The 24,500-nt window shown below is 34.8% G+C and overlaps 2 protein-coding genes across 2 annotated transcripts in view; both read right to left on the minus strand.

Moving 5' to 3' along the window:
• Positions 1-2,909: 2,909 nt before the first annotated feature.
• On the minus strand, positions 2,910-3,377 carry LOC129942120 (uncharacterized). Its single transcript, XM_056050934.1, has one exon. It carries the CDS (start codon positions 3,375-3,377, stop codon positions 2,910-2,912), a length of 468 nt encoding a protein of 155 aa, XP_055906909.1.
• Positions 3,378-16,598: 13,221 nt separating this feature from the next.
• Positions 16,599-24,500, minus strand: part of LOC129942535 (uncharacterized) — a 39,186-nt gene continuing 31,284 nt past the window's right edge. Inside the window, exon 4 of the mRNA XM_056051516.1 lies at positions 16,599-18,083. Coding sequence (XP_055907491.1) covers positions 17,889-18,083 — 195 coding nt within the window. The 3' untranslated portion in view covers positions 16,599-17,888. The remainder of the gene's footprint in view (positions 18,084-24,500) is intronic.

The raw sequence follows: 24,500 nt of genomic DNA on the forward strand, positions 1-24,500 counted from the left end.
AGAGCGGATGGACATCAACGCTCCAGCCCGGAAGGTCTTCAACTTCAATCCCGAGGGACGACGAAGCAGAGGAAGACCGCGACTCAGGTGGCGCACCCAGGTGGGAGGGGACCTCAACCACTTGGCGTGCGAAACTTGAGACAGCTAGCTAGGGACCGATTTGGCTCGAGACGCATGTTGGTTGAGGCCCAGGTCCACCCCGGACTGTAGCGCCACCTTAAGTAAGTAAGTAGTAATGTTCTTGGTCCCGACGATATTTAGGGTTAGCTAAAATGTTCACCTTTTTTTTTAACAGTTATGGTAAAAAAACCGCAAGCGTAATTTTCTTGAGAGCCCTTTCTACATCTCTCTGCCTTTTTATCTGTACAACAAAATTTATTTGAAGTCGATATCTGGTTCTTGGGCTATGGACGACTAAATAACGTCGGGAACGGGGACGTTAGTACACAAGCATGCACAGACATCTTTCTAAAAAAATCTTTAATTTCGACTCTATTGGCCTTGAAACGTCGAGTAATGTCAAAATGTTTAATTTGACAAATCGGACCCATTACAATAACTTGCTATGGGAAGTTTAAAATTACTCATTGCTCGATAGCGCAATCCTATGGCCTTACCAAACAAACTTCTCCATCCAGCTCGGTGCTTAGCAGGGTGTCGCCAGTTGCGCACTCCAAGTTGGTCGAGCTCACTTTCCACTTGTGCGCACCCCCTAACCGCAGTCTTCGGGGATTGGAAGACTTTCTGGGCCGTAACATTGGTTTCCATAGGTTCTGTGTGACCCAGCATTCTCAGTCTTTCCTTCTGGCTAAGCCGACGTCGCTGTACTGCCCGTACAGCTTGTCATTCCATCTTCTAATCTACTCAGCTTTCTTCTTAAAACGACCCAAAGTACTTCATCCTCACGAGTTTGGCAAAGATGCCATAACAACACATGGCTCTATTTACAGTTTACCCCTGTAGATGCTGTCATATGCGGCTTTAAAATCGATGAAGGAATGGTGGCTGTCAATTTGTTGTTCTTGGGAATCCAGAATCTGCCCTAATGTGAATATGATTTTGGGCTTTCCTGGTCTAAAACCACACTGATAAGGACCTATCAGGTTATTGCTGATGGGCTTTAGACGTTAACATATTAATGGAGAGAAGATTTTGTAAGCGATGTTAAGTAGATTGATGCCTCTATAGTTGGTGCAGTTTAGAGGGTCTCCTTTTTTTAAAATCGGGCAAACAATACTTAGGTTCCATTCATAGGGCATGCTTTCTTCCGACCATATCTTATAGATAAGTTTTGTGCATGCTTTAAACTTAATTATCAAGAGATTTTTTGAAAAACTCTGCATTCAAGCCATCTGCTCCGGTGGCTTTGTTATACCTCAGCTTAGATAAGGCAATCTTTACTTCGTCTAAGTCGGGAAGACGGAATTGTTGGCTTCGACGATTATATTGATTTGATCGTCATTCCTGACAGCAGAATTTGGTTCTTCGTTGACTTTATACAGTCTGCTGCAGTGGTCCTTCCATATCCTCAGCATAGACTTCGGTTCCACTGTAATGTTTCCACATTCTCCCTTGTAGCAGGTTTTTGTTCTTGTGAATTTTGTTTCACCAGCTAATAAATCTTTCAAACTTCATTTTTGAACCTCTCAACATCTTCGACCGCACCCTTCTCATGCTATCTCTTGTTCCTTCTGAGAAGTCGGCGTTTCTCTCTCCTCTTCTGCTCATAGAGCTCGTTAGCAGCTTTCGTCCTTCTATGCAGCTCTGCTTTTCGTGCCTGTTGTTTGGTTGCATTTGCCTGCCGTCTTCCCTCATCAAATCAGGAGTTTCGTGTTGGTGGCTGCTTGAAACCCAGCACGTCAGAGGCATTTTCTCTGATTACAATATGGCAATGTGACACCAGCTCTCAATGCATTGTGTTGGCGGCAGAAAACTTCGAAAGAGGTTACTTGTGAACTTGGTCGATGAAGGATTTGGCAATTTCTTTCTATTGTAGCCGCTCGACGTTGTATGTTCTCCCAGCATCTCCCAGTTTGGTCTTGGGTCTGGAAACCCAAAATGCTACCTCGGGGTAGTGGTCAAGGCTAGAAGAAGATAGAAATGTTTATCTGAAAAACAGTTTAATTTCTAAAAACAATGGGTTTTCAACAAACGCATTTATCAAAATTTGGGACATTATCAATTCCCATGAGGTATGAGATCCAAGACATTTTGATAAAACTTAAAAAAGTTGCAGTTTAGGGTAGGCGTTGGCCAAGTTATCAAAGTCAACGGTCCTGTTTCTCCTTTTCGCATCAAAAACACAGAAAATGTTGTCCCTACAGTTAAGCCTTACATTTTTGTTTCCCATTCGCAAACTTAACTTAATTATAGGTCTTTTGACAAAAGTTCCTTAAAGATTGTCATCTTTCAAATTTTACTAAGCACCTTAAAACTTTTGAAACTTTACCCATGAATCTAATTACAGCAAAATCGTTGTTTCCACTTATTTTAAGTGCACAGTAAAAGTCTTTCCGTTCAATTGATTGACGATATAATACTGGGAAGCAGTTCCACCTTTCTGCATAAAAGAATCGATGGTATACAAAATCTCATATTTTCGAAACATTTTCTTAAGGAACCTTTATTTGTTTTAGTTTTTGTTTTGATAATCTTAATTAATCACCAAAAACGAACAAAAACATTGCTACACACATTGAAAAAATAATCATGATCATTTGAGAATTTTCATTTCATAAATAATGACCGTTATCGCAACTTTTTGACATTGACCTCACCCCACAATCACAATCTAGCCACAATAAAACAACAACGTATGAGTTTATTAATAACAATTTTATTAAAAATAGAAAATAATTTTACACTTTGTATACCATCACCATATCATCATAAGAAATTACAAAATCTCTCTACCAAACTTCACGACATCTTCCTCTAAAATCGGGCAAGTATCCTTCTTGACATGGAAAGTCAATCATATTGACTTGCACAATATTGGTTTTACCATCACTCCTCGCTGGAGGTGCTGCTGTTTCAAAATCTTCCAATTGATTCTGATCAAGAAGAACACACCAATCGGGATCTATGGGATCTGTTTTACCCACAAAATCGTCAGGGCAGGAGAAACTTCTTACACAATACTTGATGCAAGGCTTAATAGTCTGATTAGCAAAACTATGTTTGAGTTTTTTCTTGCAGATGAAGACGTTCTTACAGCCACTTGGAGGCTTTGGAATTCTGTTTTCAATCCATAGAGATTTTGAATCCGTAGTTTTTGTTGTTGTTGCTGGTGTTTGTCTTATCTCAGACGATGACAATTCAATAAATGTTATTGTGAAGAAGCAAACAAATAAAATAATTCGGATTGTATTAGACATTTTATTAGCGCGATCGAATGCTGGAGCCGTGCTTGTCGTTTCCACTCGAGAGCTATGTGAATGAACGAACAATCTGTTTATGACTGCTAGTGCCAGATAGAATTGTGGAATTCGATGATTTTCTAAAACAATAATATTTTGAAATTATTTTATTTATTTTCCTGGTGATTATAGAATTAAAAGGCGATAAGACGAATATGTAGAAAGCAAACTTTGTTGATAAAAATATACCTGTCCCGCAACCTATTGATTTATCAACTTTCGTATGGGTTTCATTCAAAATAGCTTTTGTTAAATTTAAAATAATATTGGAATATTGTTGGCCTTCAAATTTGAACTTCCAAGAATATTGTTGAGTTAAGATTCTTTTTTTGAAGCCTAACATCAAAAATTTTGAATTCTAAACACAGCTCTGCTTATATTCACAATCTGATATTCAAAACTTTGAGACTGATATGAACGTAGATATAAACCCTTAAATAAGTGCGAAACACAGAAAATTCCAGCCATATGGAAGATTAATCAATTCTTTTTTGTTTTATTAATAAAAATCAAATTTCTGAACATTCTTTTGTATGTTCTTAATAAATATATTTTTACAAAAATTCCAATATTTATGAAAATGGCAAAGAAGTTTTTTTCTTTTTTTTAATTCGAAAGCACTCAAGGGGTAATTAGTACCCTTTATATGTTTATATTTAAACACAGTGCGAGCGTTAATAAAATAGGGAAGGAAACTTGAATATAACTCTCATCTCTGGGCTGGTGCTCCAGTAACTTATTTAAGCCTCTTGGACAGTATTCAAAAAAGAGCTTTTAAAATGATTGGTGACATAAACATCATCAACTCGTTTACATCACTCGAACATCGACGCAAGGTTTCTTGCCTCACCCTTTTTTACCGTTATTTTAACGGACTATGCTCTAGTGAAATAGCCAGTTGCATTCCTCCCCTTAAACAATTTAACCGTAATACCCGCGCTTCTAGGAATGCCCATCAGTTTACCCTTGAGCCCAACTTCGGACGTACTATGAAGTACAGAGATTCTTTTTTTAGCCGTACTACGCGAATGTGGAACGCCTTGCCACGCTCTATCTTTCCCTTTCATTGCAATGTTCAAAAATTTAAAACCAATGTACACCGACACCTCCTATCCAACCCTTCCCTCTTTTCCTAATGCTCACACTGTGTCTTTGGCATATTAAAGGTATAAAAAACCCTTTTAGTGTTTGCTAATTATAAAAAAAAAAAAAAAAAAAAATTTAAAGGAGATACCGGTGCACATTGGTCTTAAAGTTTTGAACATCAAAATGGGAGGGAAAAACAGAGTTGGCCAAAGCATTCCACATTCTCTCTAAACTGATGAACATTCCTAGAAGTGCGAGTATTACGGCTGAATTGTTTAAGGGGTGGAATGCAACTGCCTAATTCAACACACCATTGTTTGTAAAAATATCTATAAAACAACGAAAGGCATGAAACATTGCGGCCTATCATTTTAAAAGCCCTTTTTTGAATTCTATCCAAGAGATTTAAACTTGTTTTGGGGGCACCTGCCCAGATATGCGAATTATATTCAAGCTTTGGACGGATGAAAGCTTTGTAGATTATAGCCAGATCAGAAAAATTTCTTACATCTTCCGAGAAATCCTAAGCACCATAAGAGGTGATCTGTGATATTCATAACGAGTACTGAAAGTTGATTAGTTTCCGGGGATGAGTTACGCTTTAACGACAGGAGATAGCATTGAGTTTTCGAAGCATTAAATTCTAAACGGTTTTTGATTCCCCATTGGACAATGCTGTCAAGATCAGAATTTAATGAGCTTATCATATGCTGCCGTTGAAATTCCACATCTGAAGTACAAGGATGTGAATCTAGAAACGAATATGAAAAGCTGAGGGTACTGTCGTCGGCGAAACAGTTTAATGGATTAAAAGTGACAGACAAAAGATCGTTTATGAATATAAGGAAGAGAGTCGGAGTCAAAACAACGTGTATTGAACGGTTAGAAAGGTAATTTCTAATTCAACGAAGAAGAGATTCATCAATAAAGTTATTTAAGTTTCTTGAGTTTATTTTATTATTTTAGGAGGTAAAAATACGATAACTCAGGTGAAATGACAACTAGCATTTTTACTTTAGGAGGAGGAGGTCTACGTCTAACGCCTATAACTATTACTAAAAATAAAGAAAAAAAGTAGTTTAAAAAAACGGTAATACTTACAATTAAGAAGAAGACTTTTTTTAAAGCCAAGATTCTGTTCTATTACCCAGTTTTTAAATCAAGTCAAAGCTATACCGCCTAAATGGTGGGAGATAGAGCCCCACTTCCCTAGTAAATAATGTTTTTTTTAACTGCTCTATACAATTACTTACTTACTTAAGGTGGCGCTACAGTCCTGTGTGAACTAGGGCCTCACCCAACAAACTTCTCCATCTAGCTCGGTCCCTATCTAGATGTCTCCAGTTTCGCGCTCCAAGTTGGGTGAGGTCACCTTCCACTTGTGCGCGCCACCTGATCCGCGGTCTTCCTCTACTGCGCTGTCCTGTGGGTACGGATTCGAAGACTTTCCGGGCCGGAGCATTGGTTTCCATGCGCTCTACGTGACCCAGCCATCTTAGTCGTTGGACTTTTACTCTTCTTGCTAAGTCTACGTCGCTGTACAGCCCGTACAGTTCGTCGTTCCATCTTCTCCTCCACTCCCCTTCGATGCATACGGGACCGTAGATCACACGAAGAACTTTTCTCTCGAAGCGACCCAAGGTGCTTTCATCCGCTTTTGTCATGGTCCATGCTTCTGCACCGTATAGCAGGACGGGGATGATAAGGGTCTTATATAGCAACACTTTGGTCCCTCGAGAGAGGACATTACTACTCAATTGCTTTCTTAGTCCAAAGAAACAGCGGTTAGCAAGAGTTATTCTGCGTTTGATCTCAGCGCTGTTGTTGTTTTCTGCGTTTACAGCGGAGCCTAGGTAGACGAAGTCCTTGACTACCTCAAAGGTACGTCTGTCGATTGTGACGTTTTGACCAAGATGTCGGTGTTGTATGTCCTTTCTAGACGACAGCATGTACTTTGTTTTGTCCTCATTAACCGTTAAACCCATTTTTGCCGCCTCTGCCTCAATACTCACAAAAGCCCCATTGACATCACGCTGAGTTCTTCCGATTATGTCAATGTCATCAGCATATGCTAGAAAGATAGTGCCTCTAGTGTTGACGTGTGAGCTCTGCACTATTCTTTCAAGCACTATATTAAAAAAATCACATTACAGCGAATCACCTTGTCTAAAACCTTTTTTGACGTCGAAAGGTTCTGTTAGTTGTTTCCAACCTTTATGGAGCAGCGTGAATTTTCCATGGTCATCCTGCACAAACGGACGAGTTTGGCAGGGATGCCAAAAGTAGACATGGCTCTATACAGCTCGTCCCTGTAGATGGTGTCATATGCGGCCTTGAAATCGATGAAAAGATGGTGGGTGTCGATTTGGTGCTCTTGAGTTTTTTCCAGGATCTGCCGTAATGTGAATATTTGATCAACTGTGGACTTTCCTGGTCTAAAACCACACTGATAGGGACCTATCAGGTTGTTGACGATGGGCTTTAGACGTTCACATATTATGGCAGAGAAGATTTTATAGGCGATGTTAAGTAGACTTATTCCTCTATAGTTGGTGCAGTTTAGAGGGTCTCCTTTTTTCAGGATCGGGCAAACAATACTGAGGTTCCATTCATCGGGCATGTTTTCTTCCGACCATATCTTACAGATTAGTTGGTGCATGCTCCTAACCAACTTATCTGCAGCTGCTTTAAAGAGCTCGGCATTCAAGCCATCTGCTCCAGCGGCTTTATTAGACTTCAACTTAGATATGGCAATCTTTACTTCGTCTAAGTCGGGAGGACGGGATTGTTGGCTTTCGTCGTCTATATCGAATGGGTCATCCTGCCTGACAGCGGGATTCAGTTCTTCGTCGCCGTTATACAGTCTGCAGAAGTGGTCCTTCCATATCCTCAGCATTGACTGCGGTTCCACTATGATGTTTCCACTTTCGTCTTTGCAGCCTTCGGTTCTAGGTTTATGTACTTGTGAATTTCGTTTCACCTGTTCATAAAACTTTCGAACCTCATTCCTGTTTATACCTCTCAACATCTTCGACCGCACGCTTCTCATGCCCTCTCTTTTTCCTTCTGAAAAGTCGGCGTTCCTCTCGCCTCTTCTGCTCATAGAGCTCACGAGCAGCTCTCGTCCTTTTATGCAGCGCCGCTTTGCGTGCCTGTTGTTTGGCTGCATTTGCCTGCCGACATTCCTCATCAAACCAGGGGTTCCTTGTTGGTGGCTGTTTGAAACCCAGCACATCAGAGGCGGCTTCTCTGATAGCATCTTGGCAATGTTGCCACTGGTTTTCGATACATTGTGTTGGCGGCAGAGAACTTCGAGAGAGGTTACTTGTCACTCGGTCGGAAAAGGATTTGGCGATCTCTGGCGATTGTAGCCGTTCGACGTTGTATCTTCTCCCAGCACCTCCCTGTTTTGCCTTGGGTCTGGAAATCCGAAGTGCTACCCTGGCTACAACGAGGTAGTGGTCCGAGTCGATGTTAGCTCCTCGGAAAGTTCGTACATCCATAATGCTGGAAGCGTGTCTGGCGTCGATCGCAATATGGTCAATCTGGTTGACGGTAGATTGATCTGGAGAAGTCCAAGTTCCTTTGTGGATGTTGAGGTGTGGAAAACGCGTACTGGCTACCATGACGTTTCGCCCCGCAGCAAAATCTATGAGCCTGAATCCATTATCGGAAGTGTCGTCGTGCAGGCTGTTTTTCCCGATTATTCCACCAAAGATGTCTTCCCTTCCTAGCTTGGCATTAAAATCGCCCAGGACTATTTTAATATCGTAGCTAGGGCACTGCTCATATGTTTTGTCTAAGAGCTCGAAGAACATATCTTTGGTGTTGTCGTCTTTCTCTTCTGTGGGGGCGTGCGGGCATATCAGGCTAATGTTGCCGAATTTAGCCTTGATGCGTATGGTCATGAGGCGCTCATTGATGCACCTATAGCTCAAGACTTCTTGCCTAAGTCTGGCTCCAATGACGAATCCGCATCCAAATAAGCGCTGTTGGTTTTCGTGGTAGCAGTCACCATAGTAAATATCGCAGTTTTTCATCCTCTTTTTGCCCGGCCCATCCCATCGTATTTCCTGGATAGCGGTGATATCTGCTTTATATCGTTCTAGGGCCTCCGCTAATTCTTCGGCCGCACGTGGTCTGTTAAGGGACCTAACATTCCACGTGCATATCCGAAGTTCGTTGTCCTTTATTCGTTTGCGTTGGTTGTCAGCAGTAAATCCGTCCGTATCCGAGGCTTGTTGGTGCTTCGCAACTTTGAAAGCTTTTACGTGGCCAGGAAGTCACCCCGACGCACAATCTCCAACCTGGAGGGCCAGATCCTAAGTATAACTCCAAGGATGGGGAGCCGGATAAAACCGCTCCTTACAGGCCTGGGCTCCGAATAAGTCGAAGAAGCCCTATAAGGTGTTCACTAAGTAGTTCAACCTTACTGGAACTGTAGACGCCACCGTTGATTCCATCTCGGGAATTCCTCCGCTGCCGTCTGGATAAGGAGAGGTGCCTTAGTGGAAACACCTCTCCCCACCTCTCTCGTTTGCTGCCCCCAACAACTTTCCACTGGGGTTGGAACCCAATCTCCAGTTGAGGTACTAGGCACCCGATGTTCACCACGTGGAGGTGAGAGTAGGAGTTGATAGACAGAGGTTGGTTTTAAGAAAAAACCTATGGACGCTTGTGTCCTCTTGAATGCACATGTCTACCATTTGAACATCTATACAATTGCGTCATTAAAATTTGTCGCCTGAGTTATCGTTCTCCGCCCTTTTATTCTTTATTTATGTTTAAAATTCTGAGGCTCTGGAAATCAATTCTAGCACCCAACTCAAATGATTTAGAAGGCCATTATATGATGTCACGTTTCTGAGATAATAATTCTTTGCTAATGTTCGATTTTACCTCAAATATTTATAGGAAAAACCTAAATCAACTTGCATCGAAGGCAAAACTAAAACAAGCATGATCGTATCGATCCAAAAAGAAGTCCTGCCAATAGATCCCACTTGTTTTTGCAACTTATACATCCGTTTCCATGGAGGATACATTAACTATCTACCCTTGACCTAATCAACAAAACTGATTTCAATTAGTTCTTCGATAGCACAATATTGCCCTGGAATTTTTCAATAGGTCTATTTTCCAATGTCTTGCTCAATCTTTAGCATATGTCCCACGTAAAATTTCCCCTCTAAGATGTAATAAATATCTAAGAACCCTTCGAAATGTCAGAAATTAAGTCTGGAAAACATGTTTAAAGGCCATATCCGTGTCAACTTCTCAAGTTATCAGCAAGCTTAATGCAAAATTTTCATCTCTTTTTGAATTCCTATGCCTAGAATACATTGAAAAATTCAAGATAGCCTGATTACGGATCCCAGATGCTTCTAGCAATTTATAAACATTAAACATAAATCCGATGGCTTCTCTTCACCACTAAAATGTCACGATATAATATCTACCCATCCTAAAACTATTACTAACCACTTTACCCCATTCTTCAGCCAATCGTACAGCAATCATCTTGAAGAACATAACTATAGATTTATTAAAATGGACTTTATGCACCTCTCTTACCCAAATTGAAATAATTGATGATAATGTTGAAAATATATTAAATCTAGTCCCGAGCGATGGTTTCTTGCAATACTATTAAAAAAAGTGTGCTTTCTCCATTTGTAAACCTATTACGTGGTAATGTTTCTCAAGCTTTCTTTCCAAAGCTTTTATTATTCCTGTTTATAAAAAATTCGAAAGCATTGTCGAGACCTAAAACAACACGTCTTCTAAAAAGGCACGTCCACCAGAACCAATCTTACTTAAGTTGCGTGCAAGACTCTATACGAATAAGAGGAAGACCTACAGACCTTGTTAAAGAATTTCATTTCTACAATAATTTGTCAAATCTTACACTTAAAGCCCTTGATTTCCCATTCTTTTTAACTTCCCAAAGGAATTTATTGAAAATTTTTACATTTCTCGACGTTTCAAGGTCCCTAGAGTAAAAAAAAAAGATTTTTAGAAAGATGTCTGTGCGTGCGTGTGTATGTTCATTCGTACGTCTGTACGTTCGCTACGTTTTTTCCGTCGTCCATAGCTCAAGAACCAGAGATATCGATTTCATATAAATTTTGTTATACAGATAAAAAGGCAGAAAGATGCAGAAGGGGCTCTTAAGAAAATTGAGTGGGTGTTTTTTTTACCAAAGCAGTTTAAAAAAAGGTGAAAATTTTGGTTAACCCTAAATATCTCACGATCAAAAACGATAGAGACTTGACCAAAGTAATATATTTTTGGGAAAAAATCCAACTAACAGCTTTTTTTATAAGTCAAAAAATCTGAAAAAAAATTTGTCACCTCAAAAATTTTACGAACAAAAAATGATTTAATGTCAATCTCAAAAACAATTGTGTGCAACGAAAAATAACGTTTTTAAAAAATGGTAAAACTTTGAGGGAATTCACAATTTTTATTTTAAATAAAAACCTAAAAAAAACATTACTCAAAGTTGGTAAAAATTGAATTGGGACTCAAATATCTTTTCAAAATTTGAGATATTGTCTTTTATCATTTAAAAAATATTGTTGTCAACATTCAGTAAAATTTTGAGAAAATTTGTACAAAAAATAAAATCTTAAAAAAAAATTAACAAAAGTGGGTAAAAATTGATATTCGACTCAAATATCTTTTCGAAAATTTGAGACTTTGGCTTGCAAAGAATTTTTTCTTATAAGAAATAAAATTTCAACAATCTGAACAATTTTGAGGAAAATCGAATTGACAGTTTTTTTACTAAAAATAAAAACTTAAAACTTAAAAAAAAAGTTTATTTTCGACACATACATCCTTTCAAAAATTTGAAATTATAACTTCGCACTAATTTAAACTTATAAAAAATATTGTTTTAAACAATCGGACAAATTTTGAGAAAAATCGAATTGACAGTTTTCTTACAAAAAATAAAACTTTTTTTTTATATTGTACGCGCACTCAAGGGGATATGAATACCCTTATAATGATTATACAAAGTGCGAGTAATTAGGAAGAGAGGTTGGTATTTGAAAGAAGATACCGATGTACATTGGTTTTGAATGCCTGCTCATTGTAATGAGTGGGAAATACTGAGTCTGGTAAAGCATTCAACATTCGAGTAGTGCGACTAAAAAAGAATCTCTGTACTGTACAGTACGACCGAAATTGGGCTCAAGGGTAAACTGATGGGCATTCCTAAAAGAACGAGTATTACGGTTGAATTGTTTGAGGGGAGGAATGCAACTGGCTATTTCATTAGAGCATTGCTTATCATTAATCTAATAGAATAATGAGAGACATGAAACCTTAAGACGGTGCTCGAGAGATGCAAAAGTTTCAGTTAGACGACAGTCACCTATCATTTTTAGAGCTCTCTTTTGAATTCTGCCCAAGAGACTCAAGTGGGTTATAGGAGCACCTGCCCAAATATGGGAATTGTACTCAAGTTTTGGACGAAAATAGGTTTTATAAATTATAGCCAGATCAGAAGGGGTAAAAAACTTCTTGCATCGTCGGAGAAAACTTAAACACTTAGCAGCATTTTTGGCGATGTCAAATATGTGATCACTCCACAACAAGTGGTTTGTAATGCACATACCTAGAACTGATAGCTGTTCAGTCTCCTCGATGGAAGTAGCAATCATGGATAGTGGCATGGGGGAGGGTTACGCTTTTGCGACAGTAGACAGCATTGAGTTTTCGAAGCATTAAATTCTACACGGTTTTTGATTCCCCATTGAACAATGCTGTCAAGATCTTAATTTAATGAGCTTATCATACGATGCCGTTCGTAGTCCACATCCGAAGAACAAGGATGAGAATCTTAAAACAAATATAAAAATCTGAGGGTACTGTCATCCGGGAACCAATTTAGTGGGTTAGAAGTTTCAGACAAAAGATCATTTATAAAAATGAGGAAGAGCATCTGAGACAAAACGGAGCCCGGGAACACCAACGTTTATTTTGTGAATATCAGATTTAAACCCGTCCAACCCTACTTGAATTGAACGGTCCGAAAGTAAGTTTCTAACCCAACGAAGAAGGGATTCCTCAATACCAGAAGCACACATTTTCGATAAGAGAGCTTGATGCCAAACTCTATCAAATGCTTTTGAAATATCAAGTGCAATAATCATACTTTCTCCAAAACGATGAAGAGATTTGTTCGGGTCTACCACGATATCTAGAAATTAATTATCTAGAAAGTAAAAATCTCGAATATGAAAATCTCGAAAACAAAAATCTAGAATGGAAAAAATCTCGAAAACAAAAATCTAGAAAATAAAATCTCGAAATGCGAAAATCCCGAAAAAAAAAATCTCGAATGCAAAAATCCAGAATGCATGTTTGAATTTTTGAGGCAATGTTTAAAATTCGCGCGAATTTTAAACATTGCCTCAAAAATTCAAACATACATTCTGGATAACTTACTTCTCCTTAACAAACTTAAAGTTGACAAGTAAAGTTTGTTATCAATCATACAATTGCACATTGCTACCCATGCACCTTTCTTATTGTTTGCAAAAATTTTGTTTCTTGCTCAGAAAATAAAATATTGGGTAAACCGATGTATTTGTGTTTTATTGACTTTTAACTTTTAAAAATACAAAAAAAAAAAAATCTCGAATTTATATTTTTTTTCGAGATTTTTTTCTAGATAGAGTCTTTCGAGATTTTTGTTAATTCTGGATTTTTGTGGATTCGAGATTTTTGCGTTCTAGATATTTTTTTTTTACTTTCGAGATTTTCGGCATTTGAGATTTTTGGCATTCTAGATTTCGTCATGATCCCGATTTGTTCCACTGTTCGATGAGATAAACCATGAGATCACCAGTGGACCTTTTGCAGCGAAAGCCATACTGCCGGTCATTTAGAAGCTTTCGTTTTTCAAGACATTTCTTAAGCAGAAAATTGATCAGCGTTTCCATGACCTTGGAAAGAAGTATATGTAAGTGAAATTGGAAGATAGTTGAATGGTAAGGAGGATTGGCCTTTTTTAGTTGCAGGTAGAATAGGACAGATGGAAAAGCTTACGTAGTGGTTTTGCCAGCGTTGATGAACACCTCTTCAGAACAATAGCGGGGATACTATCCGTGCCAGCGGATTTGTAAATGTTAAGATTTTTAAGTACTCTAGTAACTGAACGAGTGTGAAAGAAGATTCGTCCCATAGAATCGTTAACGCTTTCAAGTACAGGCGGAGTCATGTCACTCATTGGCAGTATCGAGTTAACAGCAAACTGTGCTGCAAGCAAATTGGCTTTATCAATCGAGCTTACATTGGGAGTGTCATTGGAAACAAGCGTCGGAACCGACGCACATTTTTTACAAATGACCAGACATTTTTACTACCATTGCGACATTGTAGTATTTTTTGCCGTGATTTTTGGTCATTCAAAAATTCAATGCGTCGTATATGTTTGGTACAGGTCTTTATAGGTTGTTTGAACTTATTCCGGTTTTCCTCAGTTGGGTTGGCTTTGTGATTCCGGAAACTTACATTTTTGGTCCCAATAACCTCTTTACAGCTCGAATCAAACCATGAGTTTTCTATCCCCTATTGGGGATAAAATTTCTCATTTCGCAAAGAATTAAGTTTGTAATCATATCTGCACTGAAATCCACGTCACTATCGAGAAAGCATAGTGACCAGCTAAGGTTACTGAAGAATTCATTGAGACCGTCCCAGTTGGCTTTCTCTTATTGCCAAACGGTTCGCTTTGAGGTTTTAACTTTAACTGGCGTTTTTTGGCATGAGAAATTTGCAAATATGACACAATGGTCTGATGTACTTAGAGGCGACAATACACTGACAGTATATTTACTAGGATCAGAAGTAAGAAACAAGTCTAGAGTGTTGTCGGATTGACCTGCAACCACGAAGAATTGTGTACATTCAAATCGCCCGTAACAACGATCTCACTGCGCGGAAAATGGGATACAATTCTCTGGATCGGACAGCGCATCGGGTTCGTTTGAAGTCGAATTACTATCCAAACTTGGGCTGCGATAAATAAAACAAGTATGAATGATGCGCCTTTGAACAGTAAAGACAAGGTTAAATATTGTCTTCAAACTTTCTTATTTCACAGAAAATATTGTTTTCGATATTCAATAGTTTTTTTAATCTAACAGTCCTTTTTTTCATAAAAAATAAAATCTACAAAAAATAGTACGCAAATTTAGTACAAATTGTTATTCGGTTGTTAATATCACTCTAACTAATTTCATTCATCCACTTTGTAAAAATTTCAAAAATGCTACTAAAATTGGTAAACATTTGTTTTCCACTTCAAATCTATTTAACAAAACTAGATTTTTAAACTAAACTATTTCTTTATACAAAAACTATTGTTGGTAATTTAAAAATATTTAAGAATAATTCAACTGACAAATTTTTTAACCCAACAAATAAACCTACAATTTTTTAAGCAAGACAAATCGACAGACAGGATGAGAAGTTATCAGTGTGGGTTGCATCTCAGCCTCTTTTTTATTTCATTGCTCAGATCGCACTTATAGAGTTGTTTTTAGGTTATCAATCTCCGATTGCTCTTATACAATCTCAGAAGTCCCTCAAGGGAGCTACCTTTGGTCTTTTATTATTTGTCTTAATTATCAACGATGTTATTAACGTCATTGATAATTCAACTGTCTCTTTATTTACGCTGATGACACGTAATTAACAAAGATTATTTCAATTCCACCTGATTCTGCCTTACTAAAAAGTGATCTTGACTCATTTCAGGCTTGCTGCGACAACTCATATCCTGGCTTCATCAAACGGTGGTCTTCAGAATTCTAGAACCCCTATGTCACTAAATCTCTATACACGACCTTTGTTAGACCTCTACTTGAATAAGCTAGTCATGTCTGGTCTCCCCATCAATACTCTCACTCTCAAAGAATTTAATTTGTGCAACGCAGTTGTTTTGATTTGCACTCCGCGGTCTTCCTTAGGGTGTTAATAAATTCTGACCACCTTATGAAGATCGCTTAAAACACATTAATCTACAAACCCTTCAAAAACGTCGCATAGTCGGTGATATTTTCTTTCTAAACTAGCTCTTAGAAAGTATCTTACCATTTCTTTTAGAAAAAGATTCCTATTTATACTTATCTAAGGAACGTCATATAGGTGACTTTTTTTCGACTTCCCCATCACAACACAAATTATGGACCTTTTTAACTTATTGCAAGAATGCTACGCTAAGCTTCTTTGACTTCCATATCAGCCCTTTCCTTAGAAACTATCTCAACAACTTGTTTTAAGGTTTTGTGGATAAAAAATTAGAGATAAGGCTTTAATTGCATTCAAAAATATGACTAAGACAGATCCAAACGTTCCTCTGAAATAACTTAATAATTAATTTATAAAGAAAATCCCTTCATTTGCGGACTTACGATACTTTACCATTCAAGCCATTCTTAAATCAACGTCATAAATAAAAGAAGAACACAATTAATTTTACATCTAGGTAAGTTCATTTTATTCTCTTAATGATATAATGTTTACTTTTTACATAAAAGGTATACGAATTTTGCATATTTTTCTTTTATATTTAATTAAGATTATTTTTTTTTATTTTTTATATATATAGGTTATAATAATATTGTATAAACTAATTAAGGTACATCCATATAAAAAGTATTTTTTTTATCTTTGATTTTTTTTCTTTTTCTTCTTTTAATGTTATTTTTGTTTTTCATCGATTTATAACCAAAATAAATTAATTTCCAATGTTTATGTTTTTTGTTTTATTTTTATTTTTGAAAAAATAACCAATCATTTTTATTTTAAACGTGGGATTTCATTCTTTGGAAATTAAAAATGAGAATAATTTTAATTTTCTTATTTAATTTTATGTTTTGTTTTTGTAATTATCTAATATTTGCTCTTAAGTTTCACTGAGTAACGCTTAAGGTGTATTAATATTTTATTTTTATATATATAATATATATATTTACTAAAACTGCTTTACATAATAATATAATATCATCTTACTTAATTTTTTTTAATGTTTTGTTTTATTAAATATATAACACAAAAATCGTTTTGCGTGTGTGTACTAAATATTAATTTTAATTTTTTTTTGTTTCTTATAACTTTACTAATTTTATTTATTTACAAAATTAATAAAAAAACAAAATTTTTAAGTTGTGAACAAAAATGCAGTAAAGTGTTTTTTCATGTATAGATAACTTTATGTTTTTTTTAAATGTTTTCAGTTGTGTTTTTCTTTAGTTAAATAATTTACAGGTTTTCTTTTTTTGTTGTAACGAATTCGGAGGGGGAATTTTAATTTCTGCATTTTCCAAGAAGTATTTAAATTGACTGTGACTTGTTATTTTAATAATTTTTTAATTTATGAAAAATTCAATTAAATACCAATGTTTTACTTCAGGCCCTCTTTATATGTCATGTTATGTTATGTTATAATCATAATATATTAATTCAATCATTTTGATATTTGAATTTTATATATTTATATAATTTAGCTTATAACGAACGACTTTTAATGTTGGTGGTATATTGCGTTTTATTTTTGTGAAACATAATTAAAATCTTAGAATTTAAATTTAAAATGCGTTTATTTACAGAAAAACAAAATAATAAAATGTTAAGTGTTAAATTTAATATTTATATAAATTACGTAGTGGTCGATGTATGTACAATATAGTAATTCAATTGGTTTCTTGAAATCAAACTTTTAAGATAGTTTTTCGTGTAAGTTTATGGTTTTCATTTTTTTGTGTAAGATTAAAGCAAATTCATATTTTATTTCTTTTGTTTTTTGTTTGTATTTTTTAAATTAGCAATTGCAACAGAAAAATTATTCAAGATTTAAAAACTACAAAATACGTTGTTTTTGGTTTTGAGATTTTTATTTTTCATTTAAATAGAAAATGTATTTTATATGTCATTGAATTTTTCTTAAGGTTTTTCATAATATAATTTGTTAAGGCTAAAATTACTTATTTCCTTTTAATTTGTTAAATAAAAAGAAGAAAAATAAGTAATAAAATCCTTGAATTTCTTTGCATTTATGATTTTTGTTGTTCTATTTTAATTATGGTTATGCCGTTTTCTTAAATCTACGTACATAGATCTAACATAAACTACCTAAGTATATTTTCAATACAATCTATATCATAATTGTTTTTGTTTTTCTTTCTCATTTATTTTAATGATTATGCATCTGAAGAAAAATATTTACGTTTTTTGTTTATTTTTGTTAATAATATATTTTGTTACATTAGTTCTTTGTTTTTGGTTCGAAGGAAAATTAAAAATATTTTTAGTTTGAAAAAGTAATTAAAATAAATGTAACATAAGATCAATTTAAAAATTAAATTATCCCACACGAAAATGATTCGTTCGTAAAAGTAACATCGTAAATGCAAACGATATTATAAAAATAATCGTTTGATGAATGCACAATTGGGATGAAGAGTTGCTGCGGGATTTTGAACTAGCAACAACTTCGGCATCTTCGGGTGGTAGTTCGACGTTGTTGTTGGCAACAATGAACTGGAAAATATCACTGACCTGAAATGAGAAATAAAAATAAAGAATTATATTAAAATAAAAAATGAGACGTAAGCTTTTCTTAACCCTTTCACGCATATGGGACACATGTGTCCCCGACAGTTTTTACAGTTTTATGCAAAAGTTATTCGGTAAAATCAAGCTATGAGTTTGTTTTTGTAAACTTAAAAGAAGGCTTTACCATATTATTTTTGTCAAATATAAAAAAAAAAACAAATAAAAACAAAAAAAAATTGCGGTGAACTTGCAAGTTTTTAGTCTGCTGAACGTCTGATTTATTTTTTCGTTTTTATAATATTTTTTGATTTTTTGCGAGTGAGTGATTGATCATATTATTCTTTGGTAAGTATTTTATTAATTTTATCTGTTTTTCTTATTTTTCAATGACAAAGGGTACGAATTTTTGTGAATAATTGAAGTGGGACACTGTTGTCCCAGTATGCACCAAAGGAGTATTTTCTAGTACATTTCATTATTACGCTAAATAGGAGTTTTTATGAGTTTGGGGGAACATTTGTCTTATAATGCAATACAAATATTGATGCATTTGTTTCAGAATATGTCTTCAAGAAGGAATAATGAATTTTCCTTACGCGAAAATGAGATTTTTGAAGTTTTAGTGGCTGATAACAGTGATGACGAGGATGCATTGGTCTTAGATGAAGAAGATCAGCAGTTTTTGGCCCAAGACATAGATGCAGGTCTCTCAATTGTTGAAATTGAACCGAGCTCTTCACATACAGTTGACGAAAATGTACAGGACGTAGAAGAAAGTCAAGGGCAGCAACAAAGAGTAGAAGCGAGGACGGGTTTGACACCGTCGTTCAACTGGAGGAAAAACTCATATGACCCGTACCATTTCCATGAACAAGAAGGATATAAACATGGCGAAATTATGATTTCAACTGATTTTACTCCCTTGAAGATTTTCGATGCAGTGGCAAAGTTTGATCGATTACTTGATGAAATTATTATACCTGAATCGGAACGATACGCATTGCAAAATGGAAGACCTTTCGCTCTCACTAGTGCAGAGGCGAAGGCCTTTCTGGGGATGAACTACGTGATGGGATATCACATCTTGCCTACATTCCGCAGCTATTGGTCATCAGATCCTGATATGGGAGTTCCTTTCATTGCAAACGTAATGCCACTCAACCGTTTCGAAGAAATACGAAGGAACCTACATTTCAGTGACAATACAAATGAACCATCTAGAAGTCAATCTTCATATGATAGAGCATATAAGATACGCCCAGTGTTAGATCATTTCAACGACAGTTTTCAAAACGCTATGACAAACACAAAAACTCAAGCAATAGATGAGCATATGATTAAGTTCAAAGGTCACAATATTATGAAACAATATGTCAAAAATAAACCAGTAAAATGGGGATTTAAAATGTGGTGCAGATGTGATTCAAGGACTGGCTATCTATTTCAGTTTGACCTGTATACTGGAAAAAAACAAGGTGTTGCTGAAATTGGATTAGGAGAATCAGTGGTCTTACAACTTTGCAACGACCTTCAAAATTTGGGTTGTGAAATATATTTTGACAACTTTTTTAATTCTCCAAATCTGCAACATAAACTGGCAAACATGAACATAAGATCTTGTGGAACAGTTCGTTCAAATAGAAAGAATATTCCGAAAAATTTGCCTGCCGATAAAATGATGAAAAGAGGGCAAATATATGCGACTAGCTCACAAGGGATTTCCTTCATAAAATGGATGGACAATAAAGCCGTTTTTATGTTGACAAATTTCCTGTCCCCAATTACCACTACTACGGTGAAAAGAAGAATGCACGGAAGTGGTGAGAAAATAAATGTCACATGTCCCGACGTTGTAGTAAAATATAATAAGAACATGGGAGGCGTTGATTTGATGGACCAAAGGAAAGTTTGCTATGAAGTTGATAGAAAAGCGAAAATCAAATATTATCTCAGACTATTCTTTGATTTGCTCGACATTGCAATGAACAACGCCTATATAATATACAGCAAATTGCATGATGACGAACTAGTTGAAGGAACATTGCTTTCGTGCCTAGAATTTCGACAAGTTATAAGTCGTTGCCTCATTGCTGATTTCTCGTCTCGTCAGAGAACACTACCATCTACAGTTATGACAAATAAAAGAATTGGTTACTTACAAACAAGGGGAACGCCATCTCATATTATGGTAAAAACAAATATAAGGAAGAGGTGTGTACAATGTGCCAAATCTCGTGTTGAAAATCGCACTAACAATACTTGTTCAACATGCAACGTACACTTATGTTTCACATCGGAAAGAAATTGTTTCCAAGATTATCATTAAAATATTCTTTGTTTTCAATAAAAAATGTTCAGTTCCTTTGATATATGCATTATTTGATTCACTTTATCTAATAAATTTCACCTTACATTGATAATATTAGTTTTATTCAAAACGGTCATTTGCGCAACCTTTGACGCATACTGGGACACATTTGTCCCGTGTTAAAAAACACAGAAAAAATAACAAAATTAAAATTTTTTTATAATTTTATGTTTAAGTTGACCCTAATAGTCAATTATAACCATCATACAACTTTGTTTGTTTTTTAATAACACTATGTGCGTGTAAGGGTTAAAAATAAAATAAATTGCATTGATTTTCTTTTAGAGTTTGAACATTTTCTTATATATTTTAAAAATGAATTGGTTATGCATAAAAAACACTCTTTTGACTCAATGTTTATTTTAAGATAATACGTTTAGTTAACCAAATCAAGCGAACTATAAAATAAATCGAAAATCGAGTGAATTTCTTTTAAGGGTCTATCATTCGATAGATTTCATAAATTCGAATACTTTTCGAAATTACTTCAAGTGAAAATACAGCAAGGTTACAAGAGTCTAAATAAAAGATTTTTAGAGAGATGTCTGTGCGTTCGTACTTTCAGAAGCTTTTTTCGTCATTCATTGCTCAAGAAACAGTAGAGATATCGACTTCAAAAAAGAAAAATAGAGTCTGGGATGCGACCCACACTGATAACTTTCCATTCCGTCTGTCGATTAGTCTTCCTTAAAAGTGTGTAGGTTTTCGTTTTGGGTTAAAAAAGTTGTTAGTTGATTTTTTCTTCAAAATTTAAAAATTACCAACAACATTTTTCATATAAAGAAATAGTTTATTTTGAAAATCGTGTTTTGTTAAATAAAATTTCAGTCGAAAATAATTTTTTACCGATTTAAGTAGCATTTCTTAAATTTTTACAAATTGGATGAATGAAATGAATTTAAGAGATATCGAGAACCTCAATTTTTACCAAATTTGCTAACTATTTTAATTAATTTTTTTTACGAAAAAATGGGCTGTTGAATTTTCATAAAAAAAAACTACTGAATATCGAAAACAATATTTTCTGTGAAATAAAAAGAATTTGAAGACAAAATGTATAATTTTTAAAAGCTTTTTGAATCGTAAGTAAGTTTTTCCCAAATTTAAGTATTGTATTTTTACTTGCGACATATAGGAACTATATGGCAAGTTTTGCATTCGTGCAAAATTTCGAACTCGAGATTTTAATCAAACATGATATTACCATGTTAGAGAAGTCGAAAAAAGTGGGTCCCGCGATTCCGTCCGGTCGGTTTTGTCTGTCTGTCCACGCTCCTACAGCCTAAACCATTGGGTGTATTGAGTTCAAACTTGGAAGTTAAGGTTTTGAGCAGATTCGCGTTAGGCGTTTTTTTCATTTTTTTTTTAAGATCAAAACTAACAGTGGCCACCATACAATTTTTTTGGTCAAAAAACGAAAATTTGAATTTTCTCAAAAACAAACCGATAAATTTTCTTTAAATTTTCTCTAAAATTTTATTTTTTAATTTGGCTGCTTTTAATAAGAAAAACAAATTTTTGTATTGCTCAGGAAAGGTACCACTCATAGAACCGTTATTTTGTTTTTTAATTTTCTCAGCAACTTATAAACCGATTTCAATAATTTTTTTTCTGAATAACCTCTTATATTGCTTTAACAATATTTGATTATCAAAAGTGCAATTTTTTGTTATTTGGATTTTTAAAAAAATATTGAATTTCATTTTTTCAAAATTCGATATCTCAAAAACGGGTCAACATTTTTTTACGAAATTCAAACGTATATCGTATATTAACAATCTCTAAACAACTGCGTACCAAAAATATTTTTAGAACAAAATTGAAAAATTTTATATATAAAAAATTAATTTAAAAAAAAACAGCTCTAACGATTTTCAAAAAAAAAATTTGAAAAATCAAATGTTTTTTTATTTATAAAATGGCATTCAAATTTTTGAAGACAAACTTATTTTTCGGGCGAAATTTTGAATCTTAAAATATTTTTTTTTTAATATTTTAACTGTGCATGAGCCCGAAAGAGCGCATTATTTTAACAAAATTGTAATTACATTCCTAGCTTTTATCTAAATTAGTGCATTTGGTACATATTTATGTATTTTTATAACTAAAATTATTGTAAATACCAACAATGGCCGCCCATGTAGCGCAACTGTATCGGATTAACGAATACATATGATATATTTAATCAACAGTCTATTTTAAAGTGTCTATCAAGAAGTATTATCTTATTAACTTTGTATATGTGATTTTAAAATATTATTCTTTACGAATAAGGTTGTTTCACACATGATTTACTTTCCCTCGCCTACCTATATAAACTTAGTACAAGTTAAAGAAACGGGCCAGAAAGAGTATATGTATTTACTATTAGAATCACTTTTTCAACGCATACACATTATACCTACCTATAAAGGTTTTACGTACAACTTCTACAACTACTGCTTACGTGTCACTTCATAACTAAAATCCAAAACGCTCAAAAGCCTGACCTTAAACAACACAATGAATAGCAATTTCTTGTACCTGTATGTATGCTTGTTATTTTTTTAAACTTTAACAAAATAAATAAACTGAACGTAAAAACTCCATGTTAGCGCTGAAAACTTGTAGTAAAGAAGGAATGTAGTATGTACCTTCTAGCCACCAATATCATTCCTTCATTATCATCATTAACATGTCCTTATCTATCTATCTGCATAAAGCTAAGCACACCAATGAACTATTCTTTATTCGTTTTAGACATCTACCTGATACCTAACATCACAACCAATAGGCGATCGCTTTACAATTTAAACATTCATGGTCATGCCTCTTTCTTATCTTATTTATTTTCCATCCTGGTTCTTCTAATATAAAATTACTATAAAGCTATCTAAAGGAAAAAAGCTTTTAAGGAACAAGTTGAATCTATATGAAATGCATTGAAGCTTTATTGATAATAGAAACCATTTTTCATATACAAAGATCGTACCCAAGTAAAAGCAGACTTATGAATGTAAATAAAAACAAATATCGGTAAAAGATCCTAAACAGCTGACTTAAGCATGCAAAAGTTTGTTTCATCCCCTTATTAGATACAATATTAAGCCATTTTGTTTGTTATATAAAGTTTTGATATAAATAAAACAAAAACAAATTCATCAACCTTCATATGGAAGCTCTTTATGTGAAAACATATACGAGGATAGACTCAAATAAAATGAAGGAAATTGTGTTGACTTTTTGGGTCGAAAATTAATTATCTCCCTTATTCTGCTGGCCTATTATGGGAATGGAAATAATATTTTTCTCTCGCTACCGCTGAATTTCTCCACTTTTTTAACGCCATGCCAACGACTTGGCATCTGGTCGCCCTTAAAGTTTCTGCTCATGAGAGTACTATGGTTTTCATATACAAAGATCGTGCGGTTTTTTTGACAATTCAAATGGCATTTATGTCTTTGAAGCCAAACTTATTTTGCAGGTATATTTTTAAATCTCATGTAAGTACTTTTTTTAACAGACTCTTTGCATACAGGAGCAAGTTCGTGCGACCCAGTCGTGCATTTTATTTTGTTATGTTTTCATTTTTTGTAAAAAAATGTCAATAAGATTTTTCTCAAAATTTGTTCAAAAGTTAAAAACAATTTTTTTTGAAAGTTAAAAATAGCTGAAAGCCATAATCTCAAAGTTTTGAAAAGATATTTGAGTCGAAAATCAATTTTTACCACCTTTTATTAATTTTTAACTTCCCATAGGAAGTTATTGTAATGGATCCGATTTGTCATATTGAAAATTTTGACATATCTCGACGAGGGTCCCTAGAGTTGAAATAAAAGATTTTTAGAAAGATGTCTGTGTGTGCGTGTGTACTAGGGTGTCCCTTATTTTCCAACAATTTTTTTTTCTTACGCACACGGCATGATTTTGTTCGTTAGAGCTTAAAACCGTTGTAAACAAATTTTTGCATCATTTGAAATTCATTTACTATACCCGACTTTCAATCAAAGTATGTCATGCAGTTTATGTAGGGAAATAGCGTATGTCCCAAAATATTTGCTAGTATATAGGTA

This window comes from Eupeodes corollae, chromosome 1 (genome assembly GCF_945859685.1).
Source record: "Eupeodes corollae chromosome 1, idEupCoro1.1, whole genome shotgun sequence".
NCBI classification, from domain to species: domain Eukaryota; kingdom Metazoa; phylum Arthropoda; class Insecta; order Diptera; family Syrphidae; genus Eupeodes; species Eupeodes corollae.